This window comes from Delphinus delphis, chromosome 6, assembly GCF_949987515.2.
Source record: "Delphinus delphis chromosome 6, mDelDel1.2, whole genome shotgun sequence".
Taxonomy (NCBI): Eukaryota; Metazoa; Chordata; class Mammalia; order Artiodactyla; family Delphinidae; genus Delphinus; species Delphinus delphis.
Window position 1 is genome coordinate 467,273 of NC_082688.1, and position 27,915 is coordinate 495,187.

General features: G+C 59.0%; 3 protein-coding genes and 1 long non-coding RNA gene across 8 annotated transcripts in view; 2 read left to right on the plus strand and 2 right to left on the minus strand.

The window, feature by feature from the left end:
* The window catches only part of EHMT1 (euchromatic histone lysine methyltransferase 1), a 148,019-nt gene extending 147,656 nt beyond the window's left edge, over positions 1 to 363 (minus strand). For 2 of the 3 annotated variants that reach the window (XM_060013668.2, XM_060013666.1), the window contains exon 1: positions 316 to 357. In XM_060013668.2, the coding sequence (XP_059869651.1) occupies positions 316 to 336 (21 nt within the window). In that variant the 5' untranslated portion in view covers positions 337 to 357. Of the gene's footprint in view, positions 1 to 315 lie in introns of all 3 variants that reach the window. The other variant, XM_060013667.1, reaches the window with a different exon arrangement.
* Positions 364 to 492: 129 nt separating this feature from the next.
* LOC132426880 (uncharacterized) lies at positions 493 to 7,397 on the plus strand. The gene is made up of 3 exons (XR_009519776.1): positions 493 to 655; positions 1,957 to 2,000; positions 6,710 to 7,397. It is a non-coding gene; the product is annotated as an uncharacterized lncRNA (long non-coding RNA).
* Positions 3,259 to 10,429, minus strand: ARRDC1 (arrestin domain containing 1). Of its 3 annotated transcripts, none has more exons than XM_060013674.1 (8): positions 10,252 to 10,429; positions 5,496 to 5,606; positions 5,012 to 5,062; positions 4,756 to 4,910; positions 4,403 to 4,585; positions 4,131 to 4,307; positions 3,641 to 4,046; positions 3,259 to 3,567 (listed from the first exon to the last, which is right to left on the minus strand). In XM_060013674.1, the coding sequence occupies exons 1-8, from the start codon at positions 10,367 to 10,369 to the stop codon at positions 3,503 to 3,505; spliced, it is 1,266 nt and encodes a 421-aa protein (XP_059869657.1). In that variant the 5' UTR covers positions 10,370 to 10,429; the 3' UTR covers positions 3,259 to 3,502. The 3 variants fall into 3 exon arrangements, with proteins under 3 accessions (XP_059869657.1, XP_059869656.1, XP_059869655.1); XM_060013673.1 differs by having other exon boundaries at positions 3,641 to 4,058; XM_060013672.1 differs by having other exon boundaries at positions 3,259 to 4,058.
* A 9,035-nt stretch (positions 10,430 to 19,464) lies between these two features.
* On the plus strand, positions 19,465 to 27,844 carry ZMYND19 (zinc finger MYND-type containing 19). The gene is made up of 6 exons (XM_060013220.1): positions 19,465 to 19,657; positions 21,010 to 21,069; positions 21,769 to 21,875; positions 22,474 to 22,614; positions 27,035 to 27,215; positions 27,396 to 27,844. The coding sequence occupies exons 1-6, from the start codon at positions 19,607 to 19,609 to the stop codon at positions 27,537 to 27,539; spliced, it is 684 nt and encodes a 227-aa protein (XP_059869203.1). The 5' UTR covers positions 19,465 to 19,606; the 3' UTR covers positions 27,540 to 27,844.
* Positions 27,845 to 27,915: the final 71 nt, after the last annotated feature.

Below are 27,915 nucleotides of genomic sequence, written 5' to 3' on the forward strand. Positions count from 1 at the left end.
GGGCGTGCGGGCGGGGCGGGCGGCGGCTCCCCTCGCCCGCGCCCCCGCCTCGCCCGCGCCTCGCCGGCGCCCTCACCTCGCCCGCCAGCCCGCACAAAGCGCGCCCCGCGCAGCGCGGCCCGGACGCCCGGCCACCTCGGCCCGGCCTCGGCCTGAGGCGCGGCGGCGGCGGCGGCGAGGAGGCGCCGGCCAGCCCGCACCCCGCCCGCTCGCGCCCCCGCCCGCGCGCCCGCCCCGCCCGGCCCGCCGGCCCGCGCCCGCCCCCGCCCCCACGCCCGCGCCCGTGCCCGCGCCCGCCGCCGGCCCGCTCCTCACCTCAGCATCGGCGGCGGCCATGGCCCGGGCCCGCAGCGTGGCCCCGCCCCTCCCGCGCGCCATCGCCCCGCCCGCGCCTCGCGGCCCAGGGCGGGGCGGGGCCGGTCGCGCGCGTCTGCGCCTGCGCCCGCCCCCGCGCCTGCGCGCTGCAGCCCGAGAGCGGCGTCCGCGGCGCGGGCCTGCCCCGGCCGGAACCGGAGCGCGATGGCCGGCCGCGGGGGTGGAGCCCGGCGCAGCGGGCTTCCGGGGTCGGCGCGGCGCCGGACGTCGTCCTCCCGTAGTCCTCCAGTTTGCACTATATTCTCTCATTCTGCGTAGGCACTGTAGCGGGCCGGCCGGGGTAGGGAAGGACCCCTGACCTCTAACCCCGGACACACATCGATTCCGTCTGCCTTCACAGAAGGCGGACTTGGACTTGCGTCCTAGGGCGGTGCCCGGGTGGGGCTTGTGCCCGGTTGGGAGGGGTGCCCCGGTTGGGGCTGCATCCGGTTAGAGAGAATGGCCCAGCTCGGGGGTGGGGGTGCTTCGGTTATGAGGTGTGCCTGGCGGGGGGCGATGTCTTGACTGAGAAAGCTGCCCTGAGGCGGGAGGGGGGATGTCCCTTTGGGGAGGATTGCCTGCGTTGGCGGTGCTCCAGTTGGGGGAGGTGCCCCAGTTAGAGGGACTGCCCCAACGCTGGGGTGCTCGGCTGGGAGCATGTCCGGACTGTCGGGGAGGATGCCCTGATTAGGGAAGGTGCCCCGCTAGGAGGCTGTGCCCTGGCTGGGGACAGTGTCCTGGTTGGGAAGTGTGGGTAGGGTGGGGAATGTCCAAGGCGGAGGATTGTCCCTGTTGGGGGCGGGGGGGGGGCGCTCTGGTTAGGGAAGATGCCAGGCTTGCCGGGGGTGGTGTGCTCCAGTTAGGAGGTGGCCCCAGTTGGGCAGCCTCTCGGGTCACCCCAGCCTTCTGCAAGCCCCCCAGTTATGCACAGGGCGAGACCTTTCCTGCATATCAAGCAGCCTTCACTGAACAGCCCACGTAGACTGGTTTAGGCCACCCACTCCCCGTAGCCAGACGTGTTTCTGCCATCCCCTGGGAGTTGAGAAAAGCAGCATAGACTGAAATTGGGGTTCTCTGGCCAGTCTTCACAACAGGAACTGGGGAGGCCCTGAGTCAAAGGGTAATCTGGGCCTCACTCCTGTGAGGGTTCAATCTCGTGGAACATGAGACTCCAGGAAAATTCCACTAAGTGCACTGACGGTGCACTCAGCTGCAGAGGAGGCAGTGGACGATCCTAAGTACCAAGGAAGACTTCCCAGGTTTGGGGGGACAGCCTGAGTCAGCTCCTGACAGGCCAGGAACCCCAAGCTCTGTCTGGAGCCTCAGGACGGGAGGCTCAGGAGCGGTCTTGCTTAACAGCCTGCACAGCTCCACCAGCTTTCACCCGCACCTCCTTCTCTGGCACCAGCCTTTCTCTCTCCACTCTTGCCTTGGGCCCTAGTTTGCCCCTACTCTGAAACACTTATATCTCAGGTATCTGTGTGGCTCACTTCTTGACAATCCTTGGGTCTTAAATACCACCTCTTCAGGGAAATGTCCACTTGCCCCTATTTAAAAACAATACTGCACCCCAAAACTTCCTTGCTTTCTTTTACTCCATAGCATTCCGTTGCCATATTGCCTGTCAGCCCCACTAAGTCCAAAAGGTAAGGGATTTTTGTTTTGTGTGCCCTAGTACCTGGAACAATGTTTGGCATGCAGGAGACAAAATATTTGTTGAAGGAATAGATAAGATGTGAAAAAAAGTCCTTCATTAGGCAAAGACCGACTGTAAATGAATGTGTCAGAAGTAGGTGATGTTCCCATTCTGCACCATCAGCCCGACCCACCCTATGCTGGTATTGTCGCCGACCAATGATGTTAGGTGCTCTTCTCGGCACATGATGTGTTACGTGTTGACTCAGTGACCGTCAGTTCAGTCCTGGGATGTGGACGTCGTTTTCATCCACATTCTGTAAGTAAGCAAACCAAAGCAGGGGTGTGCCTTCAAGGCCACACACTGTCGGGAGGCAGAGATGGGATTTGAAACAGGCAGAGTCTCAACTATGAGGCTACAGCTTCTAGTAGATGTTTCACAGGTTATCCTTCTTGTGGCATGCTTTGTGTTTTTGTCCAATATTCATCCTCTCCTTGTCCCACAAATAGTAAAGTTTTAGGGTACATGGCTGCCTGTACAGTTCCAACTGTAAAGGGTGGCCAGTGGGATGTGTGCAAAAGTGATACTATTTACTTCTCAGCGTGAGAAGCAGCATCCCTCAGAGCCAGACGTGGCAGTGGTGACGGCAGGGGCAGGAGACTTGAGGCCAAGGGTAAAGGAACTGGGGAAGCCTGCTCCCTCCCCCCGACCGGATTTCGTCTGGCACACGAAGTCTAAACTGCGTAGCCTGGAGTGGTGGGTGCCAGACGGCTAGCCCAAGATGTATGCTAACAAAATGGAACAGCGGTGGTCTTCTCCCTCTGTCACAAGGCCACTTAAGTTGATGCTGAGGCTCCAAACACGCAAGCCCGCCTCCGAGGGCAAATCCTGAAGCCGAACCGGGAGGCCAAGCGCCTGGCCCGGGCCTGGTTAACCGCCACGGACGATTCCCAAAGCTGCTTCTGCTCCCTGCCCGGATCGCTCCCCCGCCCCCCCCACCTTCCGGTCCAAGACGCCCGGAAGGAGGAGGGACCCAGAGCGGAAGGGGGTGGGGGGTGGGGGAAACGACGGCAAGGGGCGGGGCCGAGGAGAGGGGCGTGCCCCGAAGAGGGCGTGTCGTGCATGGATGGGCTAGGCTGAGGGGCGTGCCCTATAGGGAGGGGAGGGGCTGAGAAGCCCGGGGGCTTGGGCACACCCACAACAGCCACTACCCGAACAGGCACACACACCCGGCAGAGGAGGGCGTCCCACAGGCCACTGTGCCCAGCTCTACAAATGAAGCTTTTTATTTACACCAAGTCTCTCTAGGCCCCAACCCCCGGGGAGAGGCCGACTACAGGGGGGCTGCGGAGGCTGGTCGGGGCAGAAGCTGGTCCGGAGGCAGAGGCCGCAGGGAACGGCGGGCAGCGGCGGGTCCTGAGTGGGCCGGGCCAGGCCGGGAGCGAAGGCACGAGGCCCTGGGAGCCTAGTCCCAGGGCGTAGGTCCGCCCGTCCGGAGAAGGCGACATGGGGTCAGCTCCCTGGGGTTAGGCCAGGGTCCACACCGCCACAGCTCTGCTCATAGGATGGCGGGGCCTCTGCAGGGAGAGAGCCAGGTCTGCATGGGGCCCGTGGCTCCCCCTCCCTGCCAGGCCCCAGGCCCCCACTCACCATAGGGGTAGCCCCACGAGCTATACTCAGGCGGGAGGATCAAGGTACTGGTCGTGGGCACCGGCCCTCCAGAACCCTCTGCAAAGTAGGGCACGGTGGCACCTGTGGAGATGCACAAGGGAGGGGGCAACGGGTGGGGGGCAGGGCTACCATCCTGAGGATGGGGTTCAGGGGCGCCAGGCACAGAGCCGAGGGCTGCAGGCGGCTGCTGCTGCTGTGAGTGGCTCTTGGTGGAGAGGGAGACAGGGTCCGAGAAGAAGTGGGGGCCACCAGCCACAGCCTCCGCCTCCTCCTGGGGTGGCGCTGAGGGCACCACCAGGCCTTGGCCTGGCCGGGGGCTCAGTGGGACGTGGTTCACAGCGATGTTGCCGATGAAGACCGGGAGGGTCACGATGGCTTCCGGCGTCTTCAGGGAGACCTGGGGAGGTTATGCGAGTGAGGAGCCAGGCCACCGGCCCCTCCTCCCACCCCACCCCTGTATCCCTACCACCTGCAGGTAGTAGTCCACATGGATGAGGCTGCAGCCCGGCAGGGCGGACTGGGGCAGGGCAGGCACCAGGATCTGCTCTTGCCACTGAGCCCGCCTCCAGGCCTTGACGCCGGCGCCCTCCACCTCGGCGATGGTCCGCACGTCATAAATCCAGCGCTTGGCCTTGTAGGACACTTTCTGGGGAAGGGCCAGCCTGTGAGCCTGGGCAGGCCAGCCACCTACCCCTCCTCTGCCCCGTGGGGCCAGGGCCCAGCAGGCGAGGGGACTCTGACCTGCAGCAGACTGGCCACCACAGGGCTGGTGTCCTTGCCTGACTGGTTCTCAATGTCAGCCTGCAGCCGCAGCACCTGCCCCACCACGTAGCCTCGGAGGTCGGTGCTGGCGGTGAGGACTACGCTGCCTGTCTTCACCAGCTTGTAGGAGAACTTCTTGGTGGTGGAGGCCACATTGGGTTGCTTGGGAGGAGAACAGAGAGGGGGTTTGGCAAGTGTGGGTAGGCGGGATCCTCGGGTCAGCTCAGGACAGAGAGGCCGCTGCCCTTCCAGACCCTGGCCGCCTCACCTGTGCTGGGGACAGGGTGTCAGGCAAGGGTGGGCCCACCCAGGAGGCCACTGCCCAGGCTCACCTCGATGTCTGGGATGCTATTCAGGTTCAGGGGGCTCAAGATGTAGAACACGCGGCTGCACTGGTGATCCTTGGAAAAACGTGGTGTGTCGATGGTGGCCCGTACCTGGTGCACAATCTTCCCAAAAGGGCCCTCAAAGGACGTGGGAGCTGTGGCTGGAGAGAGAGCAGGGACTGGTACCCGACTGCCCCCCACCCCACCTCCCACCCACCCTCGCCAACTGCCACCACCTGGCCTGGCCAGGCTGGGCTCTCACCAGGAAGCAGGAACTGGAAGGGGAAGCTGTGCTCTCCAGCAGGCAGGCTCCCTGCAGAGACAGAAGGGAGGTAGGGGAGAGGGGACAAGGTGACCTCACAGGGTCCAGGACAGAAGCAGGCCCTGCAGCCAACCAGCTCACACTGCATCTGGCTGCTGGGCTCCTAGCCTCTGTCTCCAGCACCTCAGCAGCACAGGGCTGTGGCCTGGGCAAAGGATGGGGGTGAGAGCTTGGCTTGAACAGGAGAGGGGGCAGGGCTGTTCCGGGGGCCGGAGCCCATCCAAATCCAGGAGAAGGTGGCCCTCTTCAGCCACCCAGCCCCCATCAGGCAATGCCCTGTGCCTGCCAGGGAGGGAAATCCAGCAAGGTGCACAGTCCTGGGAGAGGGTGGGCTAGCACGGGGATGCCAGAGGCGGATGGGGAAGTCAGGTGGACAGACCCCACTCTCAGTGGGATGAGGTGAGGGAAGGGTTCCCAGACTCACCCTTGTCGGCCAGGGACAGAGCGCTGTTGAAGTAGCCCTCCTCCACCACCCACGCTGTGTCATTGGCCTTGCTGGAGACCTTGCAGGACCCCGTGCAGGTCACCCGGATAGCTGCAAGGGGGGGACAGCATGAGCCCCAACCAGACTGGCCTGGGCCCCTCCCTAGCCCCAGCACAGGGATTCAGGCAGGACGGGCAGCACCCAGGACCACCCAGCTAGGCCCTGGGAAGGCCAGCACATGGCCTGCTACCCTCCAGAGGACACTTCCTGTCCGTGCCGCATCTTCAGGTGCTCTCAGCGAGCCAGGGTGGCGAGGCACAGAGTTCTACCTGTCGTGCCATCCAGAACATGAAGGCCCTGACGGTCACCCAGATGACCCCTGGGCAAAGCCCCACCCCCAGCCCCCGCCCAACCAGACCTGTGAAAACCCAGCTCCCTACAGGGGTGCTTGGGAAACCCTAGGTGAACAGAGGCAGCTGTTTGGGGCAGCTGACGTCTGACCCCACCTTCCTGCTGCCTCTCAGGCAAGTCAGTTAGGCTGGGAGGCACCCCTTCAGGCTCCAGGAAGCTACCTATTAGCCCTCATGCTGCAGGAATGTGGTCAGACCCGCCTGAGCAGATAAGGAACCCAACAGTCTGGCACACCAGAGGGTGGGGACACCTTGGCTTCCTGGGCCAGTACTGCCCAGGAGCGCTGATTTCTGCATCGAGATGGCTTGGTCCTCCCCCACACTCCCCAGGGGAAGCACACACACCAGGAACCAGGCAGCAGGGTTGCTGCCGCCTTCCGCCCTGTGATCAGGAACACAAATTCCTCCGTCCAGAGCCCACTACAGTCAGAAGGCCATGGCTGGACCAGGCCCAGCCGAGGCCGGTCACCAGAGGGGACACCATGGCTGGAGACCCAAACAGGGCAGGGGGTGGGAGCTCAGTGACAGGTAGCCCTGTGGCTCCCTCCATTTCTTCCTCTCCCTGTGGGGCTGAGTCAAGGCCAAAGGCTTTAGCCTGCCTGCCCAGCTGCCCGTCCTCCCCTGACCTGATGGACTGGTGAAGGGAAGGTAACTCGGAATCTGACACCCTCCTGACAAAGCCATCAGGCAGGAAGAATGCAGTGTCTCAAGTGCCCAGGGCCAGGGGCAGCCACACCAGGTCTGTCTGTGGTCTCCCCAGGCAGGCCCCACCTTGCTGATGCAGGCCTCCTGTTGGTCCCACAGTGCACTGGGCTGCCCTCCACGAACCCGTGACTCGGCCTCCGCCCCATCAGCACTGCCAGTGACCAGCCCTCAGCCTCCGTGCCAGCCCAGGCTCACCACCCGGACCTCGGCCCTAATTTCTAATCCACGCTCCACCCGTCATCCCCTCCTAGGGCCAGACCTGGAACTGTTCCCACCCTGGAGGTCTGGGACATCAGCAGTGCTCCTACAGACCAACACATCCCAAGAGAGGCACGGCGTGGAACGAGCAGAGAAGGGGCAGCCTGACTGTAAAGTAACTAGAAGACGTCCTGGTGGATTGCAGGCGTCACACTTCTGGAAACATTCCTCCTGGAGAGGGTGCGTCCCCCCTTGAATCCGGCTGCCCTGGGAATGCTGGGAACAATGGAGTGTGCTGGAAGGGGTGCGATGGTCCCCAGACTGGCCCAGTGACAGCTGAGCACTGTGAAGCACTGTGAAGTGACCCCAGTGGATGGGACACGGAGCTGAAGAATCACCCTGCCGAGCTCTGCCCAAAATCCTAACCCACAACAGCACAAGTTATAATAAAATGGTTGCTTTAAACAACTTAGTTTAGGCGTGATTTGTTTGCTTAGAGGTGACTTTCACACAGCAGCAGATAAAGGAATAGCTGTCTAACCTCACTAGAATTCACGGAAACTCATGTGACTTACCATTTAACACATCAGATTGGCAAATATTAAACATTCTGATACGTGTCATAGAGAAGGTAGAAAAACAGACACTTGCTTATAGCAATCAACCTGTCGGCTGATACGACGGAGGTCCTGGAGAAGAAGCAGGCAGATCTGCTGTAATTTTACACACGCGTTCCAGGGATCCAGCAGATCCCCTTAGAATCTCACCCTGTTCACCCTGTTCAACACTGCTCCTAATAGCAAACAACCTAGGCATAGCCTACGCGTCCAAAAGCAGGGTGGCTGAAACAGGCACACACTCAGCCAGGACCCGGCCACACAATTAAGGTGAACAAGTCAGGGTGGCACCTGGCCCCAGAAAAACAAACCGGCCCTCGAACTCTGTGAACTTCCCAACGACTGTGCCAGGGCCCCCTCTGCACATATGCTGTGAGGCCCCTTCGGGGACCCTGCCTGGATGAACAGTCTCCAATCACCAACTGGAAACAAACTCCCATCCCTGTCCAATCTCTCCTCCGCAGGGGAATAATGGAGGCGCAGGGGCAACTGGAGGTTTGGGGCTGCTCCAGTTCTCTAAGGAGAATCATCATGTGGATCCTGTGCCAGAGTGGTTTCTGGAACTTTCCTCTTGAGCCAGCACTCTCACCTGTCCAGCAGCCCTCCTCCTATGTACCACCTGCAGTCTGAACACGAAGACTTCTGCTTGCTCCCCGTCTGCTTTCTCCCCCTCTGGTCCCCAAGGTCTGTCCCAGCCTCCATCAGCTCCCTCAAACCTGGGGCAGCCCAGCCTCTGCCACATCCTTTCACTACAGCTCTAGCCTGCAAGCCACTTCCCTCTGTCCTGTTTCCAAATCTGTAACACGAGAGGAATGACAACACCCACCTCCCAGGGTTGCTATGAAGACTGATGGATTGGTCCTTGGGAAGTGGGAATGGCATCTGGCCCACGGTGAGAGCCCAGGGAGCCGGCAGAGCTGGCAGCTGGCTGCTACTGTTGTCCGGGCATCACCCTCCCTCGTCGCCCACCTCGAGAGCAGAGCACAGGGCAGCCCCGCCTGACCCCCAGCCTCCAGATGGGCTGGACCCAGTCTCCAGCTCCATCTCCAGCCTTCTTCCACATCAGCTCCCAAGGCAGCCGGCGTCCCCAAGGCTGAGTGCAGACCATCACTGACACTCCTCAGTCAAGTGTTCAGAGGCCTGCTGCCCCCCACCCTCCATGTCCTCCTGGGGGCCCCCCTATTGCATCAATGCCTGGTAACAAGTGTCTTTTGAGGGAAAGGAAAAATAAGAACCATGGTCTTTCCTCTCTCACACCCCGGCAGGGCCGGAGGCCTACAGAGGCCCCAGCACCAGCATCCCCCCTACCCCTGGGGGGCAAACTTAAAATAATACCCTCTCTGGCGCGAGGCCAGTCGTTGCTGGACTCTCCAGCCTGTGACCTGACCTGCTTCTCCCTGCCTCAGGGCTCTTACAGTCAGGGACTCCCTCAGCCTCCTGGGGCCCAGCTGTCCATTTACCCACATCCTACCCACCACGTGGAGGCTGCGGGGCTCTAACCAGCCCAGGTTAGTCACGCACAGCTCAGGCCACCCCTTCACTGTGGTCAACAACAGCCTGTTCGCCCTGGGCCCCAGCTACAGGGGGTGACAGGGCAGCAGGCCAGGAGGAGAGCTCTGCGTGGGGTCTCTGTGGTGTCCGTCTGTCCTCCAGCCACGGCCCACCCCTCCTTCCTGTGCCCTGCCAGCCGCACTCACCTCTCACTGGTGCCCCAGAGCAGAGCTGCACTGTCCCCCCGGTGCCCCTGCCACAAGCACACCTACCCCCACCCAACCCCAAACTCCAACTGGGGAGACAGGAAAGAGGCGACACGTTACGGAGGTGGGCGGTGTCACCGGTCCGGGACGGAGGAGGCAGCTGCCCAGAGAGGACGGTGGCTCTGCATCCTCAGCGGGCACCCCAAGCGCTGAACGGTCAACCACACGGGGGCCTGGAAGGTCAAGGCCCAGAGGGAAGCCCGGCAGCTGTGGTTCTGGCCAAGCACCCCAAGGTAGAGAAGCGCCCCAGGACGGACACACCACGCAACCTCACACTCAGAGCCGGGGTCAGGAGAGAGACCCCGCCCGGGCTGCGGTTCGCCCACGGCCCAGAGGGACCAGGTGTGATGTCCCCCGCAGGGCCCGGTTCACACCTCAGGCAGCAGACAGACGAGGCCAGCGCCGGCAGGGAGCCCTAGCTAGGGGCGCCGCAGCAACCGGATCCCCGGTCTCAAAGTCCCAGATATCTGCGCCAGCAGAGGGACCGGCCAGGAGGGCTCAGGTTCGGCTCCCAGATGCCCGCTACGGCGGCCTACGGCACGCAGGGATTATCAAGATCCTCCCAGCCCTTAGGGACTAGTCTCGGGCTGGGTGTAAGCAGTGCCCTGCAGCCCGCCCCCGGGGACCCGCACACTCGGCGGGGCTGCCTGGGTGTATGGGAGAGAAAGCCCAGCGCGGGCCGGGCTCCAGGTGAGGGCCCAGCAGCTGCAGGGCGCGGCGGACCGGAGACCCGACAGAGAAGGTCAGAAGCGTCGCGGGTCCAGGTCAGAGTGGCCTTCGGCGAAGTAGACAGGCTCGAAGCCCGCGCCCCGAGTCTGGACGGCCCTTGGCGGAGAGGACAGGAAAGGCAGATGCGGAAGGACTGGGCCACCCGGGCCTCCCTGCTCCGCCCCGACCGCCGCCGGCCTCCCACCCCCGCGGTCCGCCGCCCGGCCGGCCGCCCCGCGGCGCCCCCCGCAGCCGGACGCGCGCCCCCGGCCTCGCGTGTCCCGGGCCCAGCGGCCGCGCGCCGCTTCGGAGCCATGTCCGGCCCGCCGCAGGTGCGGCCCTTCCCGGACCCCGCGCCCACCTCGGAAGGGCAGCGGCGCCGCCAGACGCACGCGCACGGCCCCCGCCAGCGGCTCCCCCGGGCTGTAGACGACGCGGCCGTGGCTCAGGCGGACCTCGAAGAGCTGCACCCGTCCCATGCCGCGGCCCTGCGGGGCGGCCGCGCGCTGCCGCCCCCGCCGCTGCCGCTGCCGCTGTCGCCGCGCGCCCAGCCCCGCCCCCGCTGCCCCGCCCCGGCCTCCCGCCCGCCCCCGCCCCGCCCCCGCTCCCGCCTCGCCCGGCCCCCTGCTCGCCCCGCCCCCATCCCTCTCCCCTCTTGTCCCCACCCCTCCCCGCCCCCCTCGGCCCCCCAGCTCCCCACGCTGGCTCCTGCCCGCCCCCCAGCCCCGCCTCGGTCCGTCCCCCCAACCCGCCCTTCCCCGCCCCGCCCCGGCCAGCAGGGTGGAGCTCGGGCGCAGCCCGCGGGAACCCGGCGCACCTGCGCCCCCTGCTGCCTCACCTGTGGAGGGGGCGGGCCGGGCCGACGCCCCCTCTCAGGCTCCGCCCCGGGGTCTCCACCGTGCAGCGTCTCTACACTGAGGGAAGTCTCCAGGCTGGGCTTGTGTCGGGGCGGGGAGCGCTTGGCCTGCAGCAGCGGCAGGGAGAGGTGAGGGGTGGGGCTCGATACCCAGGGGCGGATTCGAGGGCAAATCCGGGAGTCTAGGCGAGAGAAGGCCGTGCTTGGCTTAGAGAAGGTGCTGGGCGCCTACTGGCAGGTTAAATATGGGGTTGCTTGAAGGAGGGCGTCAAGGTGAGGCCAAGTTTTTGTCCAGAACAGCTGGGCGAATGGGGTGGCATTTTTTTGATGGAGACAACCGGCCTAGATACAAGTTGTTTGGGGGGTGGGGAAGGGGAGAAATCGTGACCGGCAGAGTCAGAGGTGCCTGTTAGGCACCCAAGTGAACTGGCACTCCTAGGCATGAGTCTGCGGGAGACAGAGGACGAACGATTTGTTAGACCCTTGTTTGTAGATGGTAACTCTATTCAGGACACTGATGACATCAGAAGTGGGGGTGAAGCCAGAGAAAGCTAATCTAGCCCTCCAGCAAAAGGAGAGGGGCCTCACAGGCTGAAGGGTCCACTGGGCCAGGCTGAGGAAAGGCAGCAGCCAGGGAGGCCCTGAGGGCCAGGGGTCTGCAGCAGGCGCCAGGTCCACCTGGTTTACCCGGGATTCTGATGCTTCAGGAGGGAGGGTCTGACTGGCCAGCTTGACACTCTCCTGTCAGGACTGTGCAAACTCCCTGAACAAGGAGTTTGGGGTGCCCATGGGATAGGGAGGATGGCGGGCAGCCCCAAAAAACAAGTGTCCATGGCAGAAATCAAAAAGGAAGTGTTTGAGGAGGCAGAGAGAGACGCTGTGTTGGCTGCTGCTGAGATGGAGGAGATGGGGGCAGAAAATGGGTGACCTTACCCCAGGTCACACCTGTTTCCTACAATCGCACCCTATAGGGCTCTGCACGTCCTTTCCTCTGACCCCCTCTCCCCTCTAGAAGCTCTGCTGGTGTGCCCTCATGTCCACCATCATCACCACCCTAACTTTTGCTTTTCTCTAAACATTCCTTTCCTCATGCTCTCATGGAGCCCGGGCTTCCCCTGGAGGCTCTAAAGTGTAAATGTTTATTTTCGTACAACCCCTGTACCTCTGGGCCTGCAGGTAGGGTGGATGCTCTCCTGACTCCTTATGACCACTTCCAGACCATTTTCCCCTTTGCCCTAATAGCTGCCAGGCTTAACTCTCATTTTCTCAGAAGAATAATTCATTCCCCCCTCCACTCTTGCTGTTACCTCCAAAGCCAAGGCCTGCCCCCTTTATTCTTTGGGGATTTCAGCTCCTGACTCACTCACTGTCATTCTCTCCAGCACCACTTGTGCAGGAATTCTGACTTCCGAATCCACATAGGTTTCCTTCCAACCTCAACCTCCTGGCCTCTGTCTTAACATGAACCCAGGATTTGTTTTAATCAGCTATGGTAAGGTGACAGACACAAAGCCAACTGCCTTGAAAGAAGAGTTTAGAACTTACAGCTCCCAAGTGGGGCACGCCACACTATGCAGGGCCACATGGGGAAGCGCCAGTGCCATCAGGAACAGCAGGGAGAGGAGAGCTCGGCCAGAGCCTTTACCGTGTTTTCAGTGGGAAGGAGGCAGGGTACGCAAGTTTGAGCAAGTTTAGGATTGGATAGTTTGAATAATTTCAGCGGTCTCTAGTGGTCCAGTACCTGGCCCTGGGTGATTTAGGCAGGGAAATACTGGCTGGTGTACTGGTGACAGGAGGTGGTTGGGGTGTGGGCTCTGGATCGGTTGGTTTGCAAGTGAAAGGTGTGTTGGTGGGTGAGTTGTTTGCTGTCTCTAGGAATTAGCCAGCCTGGGAAGGGCAGTCTCTCCCCAGCCAGCAAGGCCCTCAAGATGTCAAAGCATCAAAAATCTAGAAAATAAAAAACATGATCAAGGCAGTGCTCATTCCCTTGACTCCTGTCCTCTGAGAACCTTCCCCAGCTGGCTTCAGCAGCCCCTCTTGTGGCTTTACGTTTGTCTGAACGTCACCCAACAACTTCTCTCACCCCTTTCCACTCACGCCGTTACTCCCATCAGCAGGTGGGTTCCACCCCTCCCACTGAATGGGGCTGGCCCCTTGACTTGCTTGAACTGCCCGAGAGAGAGATGCCATGCCAGTTTCAGGCTCTATGAAAGGCTGGCAGCTTTTGTTCTCATTCCCTGACAGTCCTGAGCTGCCATGTGACAATACCTGGCTAATCCTCTGGAGAGATCACCTAGAGAGAGAGGGAAAGCCTGGACGTAAGAGTCTCAGACTTCTCGCCTCACTCACACATCCTGACTGTGGCTCCGTGAGGGACGCTGGCTGTTTCGGCTGTCTATTGTTGCATGAAAAACCACCCAAATTTATTACTTACTCTGAAAACTAGGTTGCATTCAGCTGGGAGGCTCTTCTACTCTGTGTGGTATCTGCCTGGGTTAGAATGGCCAAGATGTCTGGCACCTTGACTCGGGTGGCTGGGACAGCTGGGGGCTGCTCAAGTGTCCCTTCCCTGAGGCCTCTGCACATGGTTTGCCTGGGGTTCTGCACAGCATGAGGGTCTCCAGGTAGTAAGACTGATTACCTGTGAGCAGGCCCCCAAGAGGGAGGAAGGTAAACCTGCCAGTCCTCTAGCCTGGGCTTGGAAGTCCCAGAACTTTCTACCAGATTAAGTGCATCAAAACAGTCACAGGGGGCTTTTCTGGTGGCGCAGTGGTTAAGAATTCGCCCGCCAATGTAGGGGACACGGGCTCGAGCCCTGGTCCGGGAAGATCCCACATGCTGCGGAGCAACTAAGCCCGTGCGCCACAACTACTGAGCCTGCACTCTAGAGCCTGTGAGCTACAACTGTCGAGACTGCGTGCCACAACTACTGAAGCCCGCACGTCTAGAGCCCGTGCTCCACAACAAGAAGCCACTGCAATGAGAAGCCCGCGCACTGCAATGAAGAGTAGCCCCCACTCACCGCAAGTAGAGAAAGCCTGTGCACAGCAACGAAGACCCAACGCAGCCAAAAATAAATTAAATAAATAAAATTTAAAAAAAAAACAGTCACTGGAGGGAGATTCCTGGCAGTCCAGTGGTTAGGACTCAGTGCTTTCACTGCTGTGGGCCAGGTTCAACCACTGGTCAGGGAATAAGATCCCACAAGCTGCAAAGTGTGGCCAAAACACACCCCCAGAACAGTCACAGGACCAGTGAGGACGGAGCATCACACCTAACAGGGAGGGAAGGAATTGATGGTGAGAATTTGAGACAAATTACCCACCAGCCAATAGCAGAAAAGTCAACCAGCTGAGCCCAATCTCATCACGGAATAATTAGAAAATCAACAGTTGTTTTAAGCAATTATTATGCAGCCGCACATACCTGGAACAGACACTGACACTTAAAAGTGAGATGCTGCCTCAGAAAATTTACAAACAACAAATGCTGGAGAGGGTGTGGAGAAAAGGGAACCCTCTTGCACTGTTGGTGGGAATGTAAATTGATACAGCCACTATGGAGAACAGTATGGAAGTTCCTTTAAAAACTAAAAATAGAATTACCATATGACCCAGCAATCCCACTACTGGGCATATACCCAGCGAAAACCATAATTCAAAAAGACACATGCACCCCAGTGTTCATTGCAGCACTATTTACAATAGCCAGGTCATGGAAGCAACCTAAATGTCCGACGACAGACGAATGGATAAAGAAGATGTGGTACATATATATGATGGAATATTACTTCAGCCATAAAAAGGAACGAAATTGGGTCATTTGTAGAGGCGTGGATGGATCTAGAGACTGTCATACAGAGTGAAGTAAGTTAGAAAAACAAATAGCGTATATTAACGCATAGATGCGGAACCTAGAAAAATGGTACAGATGAACTGGTTTGCAGGGCAGAAATAGAGACACAGATGTAGAGAACAAACGTATGGACACCAAGGGGGCAAAGTGGCGGGGGGTGGTGGTGGTGATGGGATGAATTGGGAGATTGGAATTGACATATATACGCTAATATGTATAAAATAGATAACTAATAAGAACTTGCTGTATAAAAAATAAAATTCAAAAACAAAAAGAAAGTGAGACGTTGCCATCACAGAATTCTGAAATGTGGCCCTGACTTTGGAACCAGGCAGCAGGAGGACCTGGCAGGCAGTAAGGACATTGCTGGTGGAGGCCCGAGAAGGGCGGAGCCCAGTCAGGTATTGGCGGAAAAGTGGGACACCATTGCCTGTGGTAACGGGGAAGGCAGAAAATATATCTAAGGATCTGATTTTCCTGGCAGAAAGCTTAAAGGGCCAACTGGCTTCTTTCAGTCATTTATGCCAAAGTGAAATAAAGAAAAGAGAAATGAACTAAAGAAGTAATGTTCCATGTTCCAGCAGAAGTTGGAGGAAGTATTTCAAGCCAGGTCCTGCAGCTGGAAAAGAAAAACTATTTCTCAGCCTCAGCCTTTCCAGGCAGCAAAGGTTCTCAAGGTAAGAAATGGCATCGTGGGGAAGATCAAATCCAGGACACTGCAGCAAAACACGACCTCAGGGTTAAGAGAAATCCAAGGGCATGGCATATGACCCCTTGTTAAGACCTCTGAAGATTCCCAGGGGACGGGACCCTCATAGGTGCTGTCAGCCATACAGAAGCGCCTCCAGGCGTCTTGAGGTCTTTGTGCCACAGCACAGGGCTCGATGTCCACAGCAGAAAGGAGCCACTCAAAGATATTTGCAGTGTAGCTTCTGTCTAATAAAATGTGTTATAATTTGATACCTAGAAAATCCACAAAGTTTTTTTTAGGGGTTGTATTTGCTTGAACTACGATGGACAAAGTTCAAAATAAAAGAGGCCTCTGGGCTCTCAAGTGTCTCCAGGCAAGAAGCAGGCTGAGGAAGCTACTCAGCAGCAAACAGGGCCCATTTCCCATGGAAAAGGGAGGATGACCGAGCATGCAGGGCCAAGAGGCAGAGGGAGAAGCCACTGGGAGCCATAAAAAAGGGTGGGTGCGTTAGGGAAGCACTTGCCGGGAGCAGACAAGCCCTTAAAGGAGCACTGTGACAGCTGTCTGCTGGATTTCAACATTGCTGTGCATCCGTGGCTGCAGGGGGCACACCCCCTTTTCCTTTTTGAACCGGGTGTCTATTCACTTATCCTGTGCTTCCCCTTGGAACGTTGGGTCTTGGGGGGCAGACAGCTTGCCTCTGGCCTTGTTGCACGTCATAAGCCAAGAGCCACGGTGAGGTGGGGTTCTAGGGTCTTCACGTGGGAGGAGCAGGAATCATTAGGGGTCAGAGGGTGGACGGGTGGGGGGCAGCCTGTTCCACTGGTAGCCCCCACAACGCGCCACACTTTCAGGACTCATGCTCTTGTGCGCACCCCTCCCACACGGCCTCCAAGCTCGCCTGCGTGACTTGCTTTGGCCAGCGGGATACTAGCAGGTGTGATTCAAGCAGAGGCCCACTGGGACCTATCACTTAGAGCAGAGCCTCCACACGGTAAGCAGTCCAGCTCTCCTGCATGGATAGGGTCACATGGAAGAAAATGAGGTGCTCCGGGCAAATTCCCAGCTGAGTCCAACCGAAGGAGGTATCCGGCTGACACAGTGTGGAACAGAAGATGCCCAGTCAGTCACAGAATTGTGCAAAATAATAAGTTGATGTGGTTTTAAGCCATGAAGTTTGGGGGGGGGTTGTCACAGATCAGCAGGTAACAGAGACACCATCACCCCTAGCACCTGCAGCCCCTTGCAAAAGTCTCTGAAGCACTTCCCGTCCTCGCTCACTTCCTCTATCAGCGATCCTTTGAACCCACTGGGACCTCCGACCCCTCTGGTGTCCTCTCTTCTTTACTTGCCGAGCTCAGATGCCCCGGGCAAGCATCCCTCTTAGACAGCTCGCTGTCTCCCCCTCACCTCACTGCACTCACCCAGCATAACCGCAGTCCTGGCTGAATCCAGCTCTCCTTTCTCCTCGCCTTCTCGGGGGCAGCCTAAATAGGCTGGAGGAAAACACACAGTCACACGGACGGGTCCCCTTGACACTGCCGGGCCACCCTACTGTCTTTTCCTGGTTCCCTCCTGGTCCTCTCTCCTTGGACCACACTCCCCTCTCACCTTCAACTGATGGCCTCGTTCTCATTAGAAGAGAACCCCCCAGATTCCTACACCCACATCCACTCACCTCTCAGACTCCTCTTCAAGCTGTGGCTGAGCTGAACCACCCAGGCTCCTGTCAGATGCCAGCCCCCGCCCTCCCCTCTCAGGCGATTGCCTCACCTCTTTCTCCTCCATGGGCTCATTCCTGCTGGTGGACAACATGCTGCTTCCTTTCCCACTATAAAACCAACACTCTCTCTGGACTTGCCTTTTCTTTCTCGCTTTGGCCGTTTCTCTGCTCCTTTTCAGCCAGAACACCCCAGAAGAGTTGTCAGTCTCAAGGTTTCCAAGCCTCTCCTTCCACTCCCCCTTAGCCCGTTCAGTTGGGCTTATTCCTCCATCACTTACTTGTCAAGGTGACCAGTGCCCTCGTGCTGCGTGCTCTATTGACTAATTCCCAGTGCCCACTGACCAGGACCTCTCAGCAGCATCAGAGAAGGCTGATCCCTCCCGCTCACCCTAGCACTGTCTTCACTTGGCTCCTGGCCTACTGCCCTCTCCTGGTTTCCCTCATACCTGACATCCTCATGCTCTTTACCAGCTCCTTCTCTTCTCAAATACTCTCTTAGTATGAGAGTACCCAGGGCTCAATCTTCTCCCTCTCTTTTTCTCTATTTGCATTTCCTCCCATGGTGAGCTCATCAGCTGTATGGCTTTAAATACGACAAGTATGCTAATGAATGCCAAATCTGTACCCCAGGCTGGACACCTCCCTGAACGCCATATTCACATATTCAACTGCCTTATAACCTTAACGTGCAGCCTGAGGGAGAAATACATTTTTATTTTGCTAAGCTGCTGAGAATTGAGGGATGTTTGTTACTGCAGCATAACCAGGGCTATCCTGACTGCTACAGAACACTGCCACCACAGGTGTCCCAACATCATCGTTTCTTGGGTGGGTGCTTGCATTAGCTTCCTAAACAGCCTGCCTGCTTCCACTCTTTCTGGCACTGTCTCCATCAGACAGTGTAATGCACTGAATAGCTATTCCTCTGCTCCAATCCTCCAGTGGCTCACTTTTCTGAGTGTGAAAGTCAAAGTCCTCACGAGAGCCTACATGACCCCCTTCCCATCCTCCACCTCTCTGGCCTTGTCCCCTGTTGCTCTCATGCACTCCTTTGCTCACGGTGGCCACCTCCATTTTTCAGACACACCGAATGTGTTCCCAATTTATGGCCTTGGCACTGGCTCTTCTCTCTGCTGGAGATGCTCTTCCCCTAGAGCCCACATGGCTCACTCCTCCTCCTCCTCCCAGTTTGTTCAAATTACTTGGCAATGAGGCCTACCCCGCCCACCACCTTTCCTGGATCCCCAACTCCCTAATGCTGATCTACTTGTTTCCCCATAGCACTGATCACTTTTTAACATGGCATATAACTCACACGTCACGGGCCTTTTCTGCCTCCCTCGCTAGAACAGGGGTTTTCAATTTGTTGGGTGCACCGGTGTAGAGTGGTTTCATCAGGCGCTGGGGCTGAGAGCCCGCTGGAGTGGTTGTCAGGAGACAGGTAAAGCCCCACCAAAGTCCTCAGCCCTTGGAGCTCCTGTTCAGGAAGGACCTGGCCCAGGCTGTTCAGCGCCCCGGCTCGAAGCCCAGGGAAGGCTGGTGTAGCCCGAGGATAGGCTATAGCGGCGGTCTCCAACCGTTTTGGCACCAGGGACCAGTTTCGTGGAAGACAGTTTTTCCACAGACCGAGGGCGGGGGCCGGGGCGGATGGGGGGGGCGTGTTTAGGCGGTAATGCGAGCGATAGGGAGCGGCAGATGAAGCTTCGCTCTCTCGCCCACTGCTCACCTCCTGCTGTGCACCCAGGCCGCGGACTGGTACCGGTCCACAGACTGGGGTTTGGGGACCCCTGGGCTACAGGGTCCTGATCCGGGCCCCTGTGTGGAGGCGGCCAGGGAGGAGGAGGGCGGGCCTGTCGGCACTGGACCCAGCCCCTACGCCACGGTGGCCCCTGGGCTCCGGGTCCCTGTCCCCACTCCGGCCTCCTGCCCGCTGTCCGAGGACGGGGGACGGTTTACCGGCAGCCGCAGCCAGTCCCGCAGGGACCCCGACCTGCAGAGCCCGGAAGGCCCGGGGCGCGGAGCCAGGCCGCCCTCCTCGAGGGGCGGGGGCCGGGTCGGGGTCGCGGGGGCGAGGGCGGAGGCCGGGTCGGTGTCGGGGTAGAGGGTCGGGGCCGCGAGCCTGTAGGTTGGCCTCCCGCACAAAGCTTCCCGCGAAACTGACGTCGCGCCCGGCGGCCGCGCAGGCACCGCCCCCGACCGCGCCCCTCCCCCGCGCTGGCCCAGCTCCTCAGCGCGCCGGCGCACTCGCCCTCCTGCCATTGGCTGCGTCGTGGCGGCGCGCGCCGGCCGGCGCACTGCGCGCCCCACCATTGGCCGGGCGGCGGCGCGCGGGGGTGTGTCCGCGTCGAACTCCGCCCCTGGCCCCGCTCGCTGAGGAGCGCGCGGCGGCGGCGGCGGCGGCGCGTGGCAGGTCCGGCGGGCGCCAGGAGGCGGCGGCCCGACCCCGGCCCAGCCTCGTCCCGCCCGCCCGCCCGCCCGGCCCCGATCCTGACCCCGACTCATCCGACTGGCCCGCCCGGCTCGCCGTGGCCCCGCCCCGGCCCCGGCACCTCCTGAGGGAGAGGCGCCGCCGGCCGAGCGCAGGCCCGGCCATGACCGACTTCAAATTGGGCATCGTGCGGCTCGGCCGGGTGGCCGGGAAGGTGAGCGGCGCGGGGCTGGGGCAAAGGTCGTGCCGGGGGACTGGGGCGCTGGGCCGGGGGCCGGGCCGGCTCTGGGAGTAGGGGGCCGGGGTGCGAGGCAGGGGGCCGGACCGGAGCTGGGGGTGGCGGGCGGGGTCTGGGAGTCGGAGTCGGGGGTGCGAGGCTGGGGGACGGGGGCTGGATCGGGGGCCCGACCCGGGCCGGGGCACGGGCAAAGGCCGGGCGGTTTGCGGGCGGCGGGCCGACGGCGTGGTTCCCGGGGCAGCCCTCCTCCGGTTGCGGCCCGGGGCTCCGGCCGTGCGCCGTGGCCGGGGGAGCAGGGGGCTGTGGCTGCGCCTGCGGCCGCGGGGAGCGCAGGCCCTTCCGAGGCGGCGCGCTCGCTCCTCGCCGAGACCTGTGTGTGCGCGCCGCCTGTGCCTGCCGGTCTGTAGTGAGCTTCGGGCAGGGTTCGTGCTGCCAGCGGCGGCCCCGTCTGGCTGAGCCTCAGTGGGCCTCGCCAGAGCAGGGCCTCCCTCTGCTTCTCTCCCTTACCTGGCCCCGCCCTCCGCGTGTTCGAGGCTGGGGCTTCCTGGCACCTGTGGGCATTGAGGCTTGGCTGTTTCCAGGAGCCGGCCGGCCGTGCAGCTGCACCAGCCACGGACCTTACCCTGGATGGGAACCCTGTTCCCATCACCAGCGGCGGAAGCTTCTGGTGGGAGAGAGGAGCAGAGGCAGTCAGATGAAGGTAAAACCGATTCAGATGCTAGAAAAAAGCTTTCCAAGCGAGAATGACACTGGTCCGTTTTGGGGACCGTTTCCTGCCCTTCCTGCAAGGGGATGTGACTTTCTAACTAGGGAAGGGTGGGCTCCCCATCAGCTCTGAGGTCCCTTCTAACTCAGTGACTGATTGCACTAATGTCATCCCTTAAAACTTTTATTTGGAACATTTTAGACAGACAAAGAGGTAGGAAGGACGATTCAGTGAGCACCTGTGTGAGGACCACCTGGCTTAATAAATAAATGTTAACTGAAACCTTCTGCATATTCTGCCTCAATCCCGGCCCCCTCCCTCTACTCCAGTGACGTCATACTCTTGGACTACGTTTATCAGCACATTAAAATGCACAGCTTAGTATCTGTCCAGTCCTGTGGCACTTCTTTTGGTTCTTCGCGAGCAGATGGGAAGTGAAGCCTGATGCCGCGACTCTGCGCAGTCAGGAGTGGGGAAGGACCAGGCTTTGGCACCTCTACCTGCTTTCAGAGTAGACGGCCGCTTGCCTGCTGAGCTCGCTTAGTCTCAAGGGGCGGCTCCTGCTCATTGTCGGTACCTCGTACTGATTCCAAATGTAATGTCTTGAAACGTTAATTTCCAGACCAAGTACACATTGATAGATGAGCAGGACATCCCGCTGGTGGAGGGCTACTCCTTTGAGGTAAGGACGCCGTTCCTTTGCCAGCATGCCCTTAGTCATGCCCAGGAGGGTCACAAGGGGTGGGTTTTCTTCCCTGTGATGTGAGGGCAAGACCTGGTATGCGAGCATCTCAAGCTGTCTGTCACTGCCCCGTGGAGCCCCCTACCGCCTCTGCGATGCTGGTCTTCCCCCACTTCCGCCTGGTTGCAGGCTCTTCCTGAAAAGGAGACAAATTGTGTCATGTTTGTGATTGAGTTCAGTTGGACAAGCTTCTGTGCCCTGGGAGACTCTCTAGGGCTGCCCCCCCCTTCTCTCGCCCTCTGCTGTTCCTACCTGATGAAGCTCTTCGGCCTCTAGTCCTCACCTGCGCACTCCTCCTTCCACGAGTCTGTGGACCCACTCTTACCTCAGATGTCACCCTTTTACACTTGCTTGGTCTAGGGCTTATCTTTTTTTTTACTGGGTGGGGGCTTTTTTTTTTTTTTAAGGATAGGAAGATTTATTTTTCTGTGTCCACAATGTTTTGCAAAGAGTGGTTCGTGACTGCGTCTTGCCTCCACAAGAGGAGAGTGCTTCTTGGTGCCACGTGTCTGGGAGACTCCGGAGACCCCCAGGGTCCCAGGCATAGGCCTGGGATTGTCCCTCTGGCTTGTTTTTTAATTTGGAATGTTGTTGATAATCAGAGGCTTTTTAACAGAGCTTTTTCTTGTTTTCTCTCAGGCCCGGATGGAAGTAGACGCAGATGGAAATGGTGCTAAGATATTTGCATACGCCTTTGACAAGAACCGAGGAAGGGGGTCGGGAAGGCTCCTTCATGAGCTGCTGTGGTGGGTGTTCCAAGCTGCTTGTTTGCCCTGTCGGGTTTGCGCAAGCCCTGAGGTGCACGGGGCCCGTGGAGCCAGCAGACCCCTTGTTGACACATGGTGCCTTCCCCAGGTCTCCCAGTTAATTCTGTGTCATTGTCACTATCCCGGAGGGGTGGCTGCTTTGCGACCTGTGGCACTGGCAGGGCAGCCAGAGAGTCTGCAGGCTGAGCGCCCTTTCTGCTCGGTGTGTTTGGGACACAGCCTCCTCTGGGGGTTGGTGGGGTCTGGCCCCTCCTCCGGGTTGGGGAAGGGCCTTTCTCTCTTTGTGAACAGCGAGGTTCCGAAGTGCTTGGGACCACGCAAGTGGGGTGTCCTCCAGGCTGTGTGTGAGATGGTTTCGGGTTCCCTCCTTGGCTCCCTGCAGCCTAGCTCTTAAATCCGGGGGCTGGGCTGTCCACGTGGCCTGTCCTGTTTGGGCCACAGACTGACATACTTGGGTTCCTCTCTGTAGCCTTGCTCCTGATAGGTCCCGTCGGTGTGACCAGGGACCAGTTCAGGGCACACGGCTGAGGCGTTCAGGAGGGTTGGGAGCCCATCTGGAGCATTGTCTGTTTCCTAGGGAGCGGCACAGGGGGGGCATCGCCCCTGGGTTTCAGGTGGTGCATCTCAACGCTGTCACTGTGGACAATCGCCTGGACAACCTGCAGCTGGTGCCATGGGGCTGGCGGCCCGGAGCCGAGGAGACCTCCAGCAAGCAGAGGTGGGTCTTCTTGGGGCCTGATGATGTGGCCGAGATGCCGCTGAGGGCGGCCCCTCCAAGCTCACTGCTAAGAGGGGCCCGTGACTACTCTGTGCTCTGAGGCTTCTGTGGGTTTGGTGACCTTGGCCGTTTTCTCTCAGTGTGCGGGGGTCCCCTTTTTCTTCACAGGGGGAGGAGACCGTTTGGATGCTTATCTTTCTGGGCTGGTCTTCTGAATTGGCTCTTGCGGGGAGAGGGGTTGTATGGGCCGGTCCCCTGTGGGTGGGCAGGACGCCCTTGAGATGTAGGAGCCATCTCCATCTCAGGGATGCCTCTGTGCACACAGATGGGTCTTGCAGTCATGCTCTTTTGTAAGCAGTTTGTCTGGTCAGTGGTTTAAAGGAAGCAGGACAGTGTGGCTCGGGGGTTGGCAACTCGGCCTCCACCTTTCCTTGGTCCTGAGGACTTGGGCGGAGGGGATGCTCCGAGGGCAGTTCCCGTGGCCCCAGAACAAGCCGCTCTGTGACTTCATGGAGCCCTTAGGAAGAGCTGGGGGACCAGCAGGATGGGAGCCAAAATGAGCCAGGGTGTCCCTGGCCACCTGTGCATCATTTAGGGGCTCCCTAGGGCTTCTGTGCATCTCCTCGGGCCCCTGGGCAGCTTCTCCTGACTTTGGCGGTGCTGGTACTGACTTCCCCTACAGGCAGAAGTCGGTGAGGTTGGTGCGGGGGTGTCAGTGTTTCTTAGGATGGAGACTGGGTGGCATCTTTGCAGTGGTCACCACTGGGGTCTTGGTAGAGCCCCATGCACTGGAGGTAGGAAATGGCAGGATTGCCCGGCCAGCTGGGCTTGCTGGTGGGGGATGGTCCCCAGATGTAAGAAGGCCGCATCCAATCTGATGCTGCTATAGCTCTGGAGGGGTATCCATAACTCTGTACGGGGTGGGGGGGTCTCCAGGCGTTGGGGGTCTCTGCTCTGTTGTTAGAGGCTGATCCTAAGACCCCTCCTGAGGGAGGCTGATCCTCTTGTGGTAGCTGGGTCAGGATTTTCATCTTCCTGGAGGTTACGTGAGTCTAGACTTCTGGTTGCAAGTGACAGAAACTAAGCCCAATTTCGCTGAAGCAAAGATAGGACCCTTAATGGCTCCCCTGCTGAGATGTGGAAAGCCACAGAGCCACCTCCAGGTCTCAGGAGTGGCTGCCAGGGCTGCACACCCGCTTTCCTCAGCAGTGTCTGGTGGCGTGGGGAAGTCAGCTTGTTTTGAGTCACTTCTGTCTCCGTGCTGGGGGCAGGAGGGTTCTTTCATCAACAGAAGGAAGCTTGTGTCATCAGGACAAGTGTAAGGGCGGCTGAGCGGAACACCAGCCTCTGTGGATTTCCCCCAAGTTGTCCAGCACTCACATGGGTTCAGGGTAGGCCTGGGGCTCACCCTCCCTGGCTCCATGCAGGTCTGCTGCTGCCCATTGCAGACACTGGAGGGACACTGCCCACCGTGTCACCCAGCGATGGGTCTGTCTTTCTGGGATCTCAGCATTTGTCCATCTGAGCACCACGTATTGTTGTGAGATGAGGTGGCCACGGTTAAGAAGACCTGTTTGGAAAAGGGTCTGTGACACCCAGGGCTGCCCCACCGGTGGTCTCCCCCAGGCCATGGCCCAGCTGCCCCATTCTCCTTCAGACCACTCCCAGGAGGCCCAGGACCACCCCAGGGGCCTCTCCCTGCTGGTCGGCCCAGGGGCAGAGGGGTTGGGGTTGGCCTTAGTTTGCCGGCCTGGGGTCGGCCCGTCAGCAGTCCTCCACCTGTCGGGGCAGAGCCAGCCCAAGGGTGGCCTGAACTCCCCGCTGGCCCGGCGTCACGTATCCTTCCATCTCACTCAGTGGCCTCCGCATGGCGGCTCTTTGTAGGAATCACCCCATATGTGAGGCGGGCGGTTTGGCAGCACAGCTCCTGCCAGGCACCTACCTTCTGCTCTGCTTTCCTGGCGTCACTTCAGTGGGGCCACGAGGGCGGCCCAGCCGGGTGGAAGGTGCTCTTTGCAAAGGTGCATTTCCCTCCCTTTCTGCCCTCGAAAGCCGGCTGGGACTGAAACTCACCTCTGTCTTCCAGGACTTCATTGAAGGGCTCAGAAAGTAGCCAGTTTTCTCCCACATCCTGACTTTCACCCTTTTCTTCTTTAAAAAAAAATCTTTTTATTGTGGCAAAATACAGATAACATTTACTGTCTTAACCACTTTTAAGTGCATGGTTCCGTAGCATTAAGCAAATTCAAATTGTCGTGTGTCATCACTACCATTGTCTCTAGAACTGTCTCATCTTCCCAAACCGAAGCTGTGTCCCCATTAAACACTAATTCCCCACCCATCTCCTCTGCCAGCCCCTGGTACCTACTGTTCTGTGAATTGCCAAGTCCTTGGACCTTATCTGAGTGGATTGATAAGGCATTTGTCTTTCTGTGTCTGCCTTATTTCACTTCGCCTCAGTTATGTCTTTGAGGCTCATCCATGTCATAGCATGTGTCAGAATTTCCTTCATTTTTAAGGTTCAGTAATACTCCATTGAGAGTGTGTGTGTGTGGGGGGGGGGGCACATTTGGTTTATCCATCATCCATCAGTGGGCACTTAGGTTGCCTCCACCCCTTGTCTGTCGTGAACGATGCTGCTGTGAACACAGTTGTACAAAGAGCTCTTCGAGTCCCTGCTTTTGATTCTTCAGAGTGTGCACCCAGAAGTGGAATTGCAGGATCATAGGATAATTCCATCTACTTCTTGAGGAAGCCCCACGCTGTTGTCCACAGCATCTGCGCCATTTTACCTTCCCCCCAGCAGCGCACCGAGGCCCCAGTGTCTCCGTACCTTCACCAACACTTGTTTTCTGTTTGTTTGATAGTAGCCATCCCAGGAGTGTGAGGTGGTCTCATTGCGGTTTTGAGTTGCATTTTCCTGATGATCAGTGATGTTAAATTAAGCATCTTTTCATGTGCTTTTTGGCCATTTGTATGTCTTCTTTGGAGGAATATCTATTTAGATGCTTTACCCTTTTTTAAATTGGGTCGTTTGTTTTTTTGGTTGACTTGTAGAGTTCTTTATATATTCTGGGTACAAATCCCTTATCAGATATATGGTTTGCAAATATTTTCTCCCATTCTATAGGTTGCCTTTTCATTCTATTGATTGTCTATTGATTGTCTCTCTTTTTTTAAGTTTTTATTTATTTATTTAGGCTGCATTGGGTCTTCATTGCTGTGCGCAGGCTTTCTCTAGTTGCGGTGAGCAGGGGCTACTGTTTATTGCTGTGTGCGGGCTTCTCACTGGGGTGGCTTCTCTTGTTGCAGAGCATGGGCTCTAGGTGTGTGAGCTTCAGTAGTTGCAGCATGTGGGCTCCGTAGTTGTGGCTCTCGGGCTCTAGAGCGCAGGCTCAGTAGTTGTGGTGCACAGGGTTAGTTGCTCCGTGGCACGTGGGATCTTCCCGGACCAGGGCTCGAACCTGTGTCCCCTGCACTGGCAGGCGGATTCTTAACCACTGCACCATCAGGAAAGTCCCTGATTGTCTCTTTTGATGCACAAAATAATTGACTTTTCATGGAGTCCAATTTGCCTATTTTTTCTCTTGTTACTGTGCCTTTGGTGTCATATCCAGGATTATTGTCAACTCCGATGTTGTGAAGCTTTTGTCCTGTTTTCTCTGAGAGTTTTATTGTTTGGGGTCTTACATTTAGGTCCTTGATCCATTTTGAATTAATTTTTGTCTGTCACATTAGAAGAGGGTGACCCTTCCTTTTTTCTTTTTTTTTTGGAAGTATAGTTGATTTACAGTGCTGTGCCAGACCCTTCCCTTTTTTATCCAAGTCCCTCCCGGCCCGGTCTCCAGAGAGGGCGGGTGGGTTGAAGGGGATGGTCCACCCATCCGTTTGCTCTCGAAGTGCGGGAGGTGCCTCCTTCGGAGGCCAGCCCCAGGGCGGGCCGCTCACTGCCTTGTGCTCACCCCACCGCCCGTGCCTCTTGTGGGGCAGTTGCGGGCACTCACAAGCTTCTGGCCCTGTCCAGCCAGAGAAGTGTTCGGGCGGTGTAGAGCAGCTCACAGCAGTCGGGCAGGCAGGCCAGCCAGGGGCAGATGTGGGCGCCCCCGGGGCCGCGAGCACGTGCTCTCCGTGCCTGTCTTGTGTGCAGCCGTCCCAGGCGTTGGGGAGATTGACGAGCAAGGCAGACAAAGCCCTGCCCTGTGCCTTTTAGTGGGAAGATGAAACAGGCTACATACTGGATGTTCCAGAGAGGTGAGCCCAGGCAGTGGGGTGGGCCAAAGGAGAGTCAAGCTGCAAAGCTGGGGGCGGGGCAGCCTGAGAAGAGGAAGCAGCTGGTCCACCCTGGGGTCACTCATTGTCACCTCCATACCTTGACCCTTCCTGGCCAAGGCATCCTGAAGCGCCTGCTTCTCTCTTTAAGGGAGCAAAGCTTATACTGGCTGGCGATTCAGCAGCTGCCCACGGACCCCATAGAGGAGCAGTTCCCTGTCCTGAACGTGACCCGGTACTACAACGCCAATGGGGACGTGGTGGAGGAGGAGGAGACGTCCTGCACCTACTACGAGTGCCATTACCCGCCCTGCACCATGATGGAGAAGCAGGTGCGCGGTGGGGGAGCCGGGCCTCCCCTAGGACTGCCCTCTCGCGGCTTCTCCCCTGCGGTGGCCGTTCCTTTGTCACTGCCTGACCGGGGCCCAGACCCTCCGGCCTCGGCGCACGGACGGCCAGGTCCTCGCAGGTCTGCCGTGTGACCGGAGCGCTGCTCTTCTGTGTCCTTTCAGCTCCGGGAGTTCAACATCTGCGGGCGCTGCCAGGTGGCGCGCTACTGCGGCTCCCAGTGCCAGCAGAAGGACTGGCCGGCCCACAAGAAGCACTGTCGGGAGAAGAGGCGCCCCTTCCAGCACGAGCTTGAGCCGGAGCGATGACCGGGCAGTCAAGTGGCTTCTGATCTCCCCAGGCTGCGGGCTCTGCGGGCAGCTGGACCGGGGCCACCAGAGGGGCTGTTCCTGCACTGGCTCCACCACCGGAGGCCCCCGCACCCCGCACCCCGCGGAGCAGAGACAGCTGGGAGGCCCCCCGGGACGCTTCTCATTATTTATATGTTAATATGTTTGTAAACTCATGTACAGTTTTTTTGGGGGGGAGGCAGCGGGAGGGTTAGAAAGTACAAATAGGGTCATTTGCTGTAACACTCACTTTCCGGGCGGCTGAGCCGAGGAGGGCGGCCCGCCCGGGTTGGGGCAAAGTAAAGGGTGGGACCGCCCTGAGTCCTGGCTGCTGTCTGCGCTCCGCCTCGGCCGG

Excerpts from the sequence above, each read along its gene's own strand:
- ARRDC1 (XM_060013672.1), bottom strand. The coding sequence starts at position 10,369 with ATGGGACGGGTGCAGCTCTTCGAGGTCCGCCTGAGCCACGGCCGCGTC. Across the intron at positions 5,607-10,251 it reads GGCGCCGCTGCCCTTCCGAG|CTATCCGGGTGACCTGCACG; the intron begins GTGGGCGCGGGG and ends CCCCCCTTGCAG. Across the intron at positions 4,059-4,130 it reads ATGTGGACTACTACCTGCAG|GTCTCCCTGAAGACGCCGGA; the intron begins GTGGTAGGGATA and ends TAACCTCCCCAG.
- ZMYND19 (XM_060013220.1), top strand. The coding sequence starts at position 19,607 with ATGACCGACTTCAAATTGGGCATCGTGCGGCTCGGCCGGGTGGCCGGG. Across the intron at positions 21,070-21,768 it reads TGGAGGGCTACTCCTTTGAG|GCCCGGATGGAAGTAGACGC; the intron begins GTAAGGACGCCG and ends GTTTTCTCTCAG. Across the intron at positions 22,615-27,034 it reads GAGACCTCCAGCAAGCAGAG|GGAGCAAAGCTTATACTGGC; the intron begins GTGGGTCTTCTT and ends TCTCTCTTTAAG.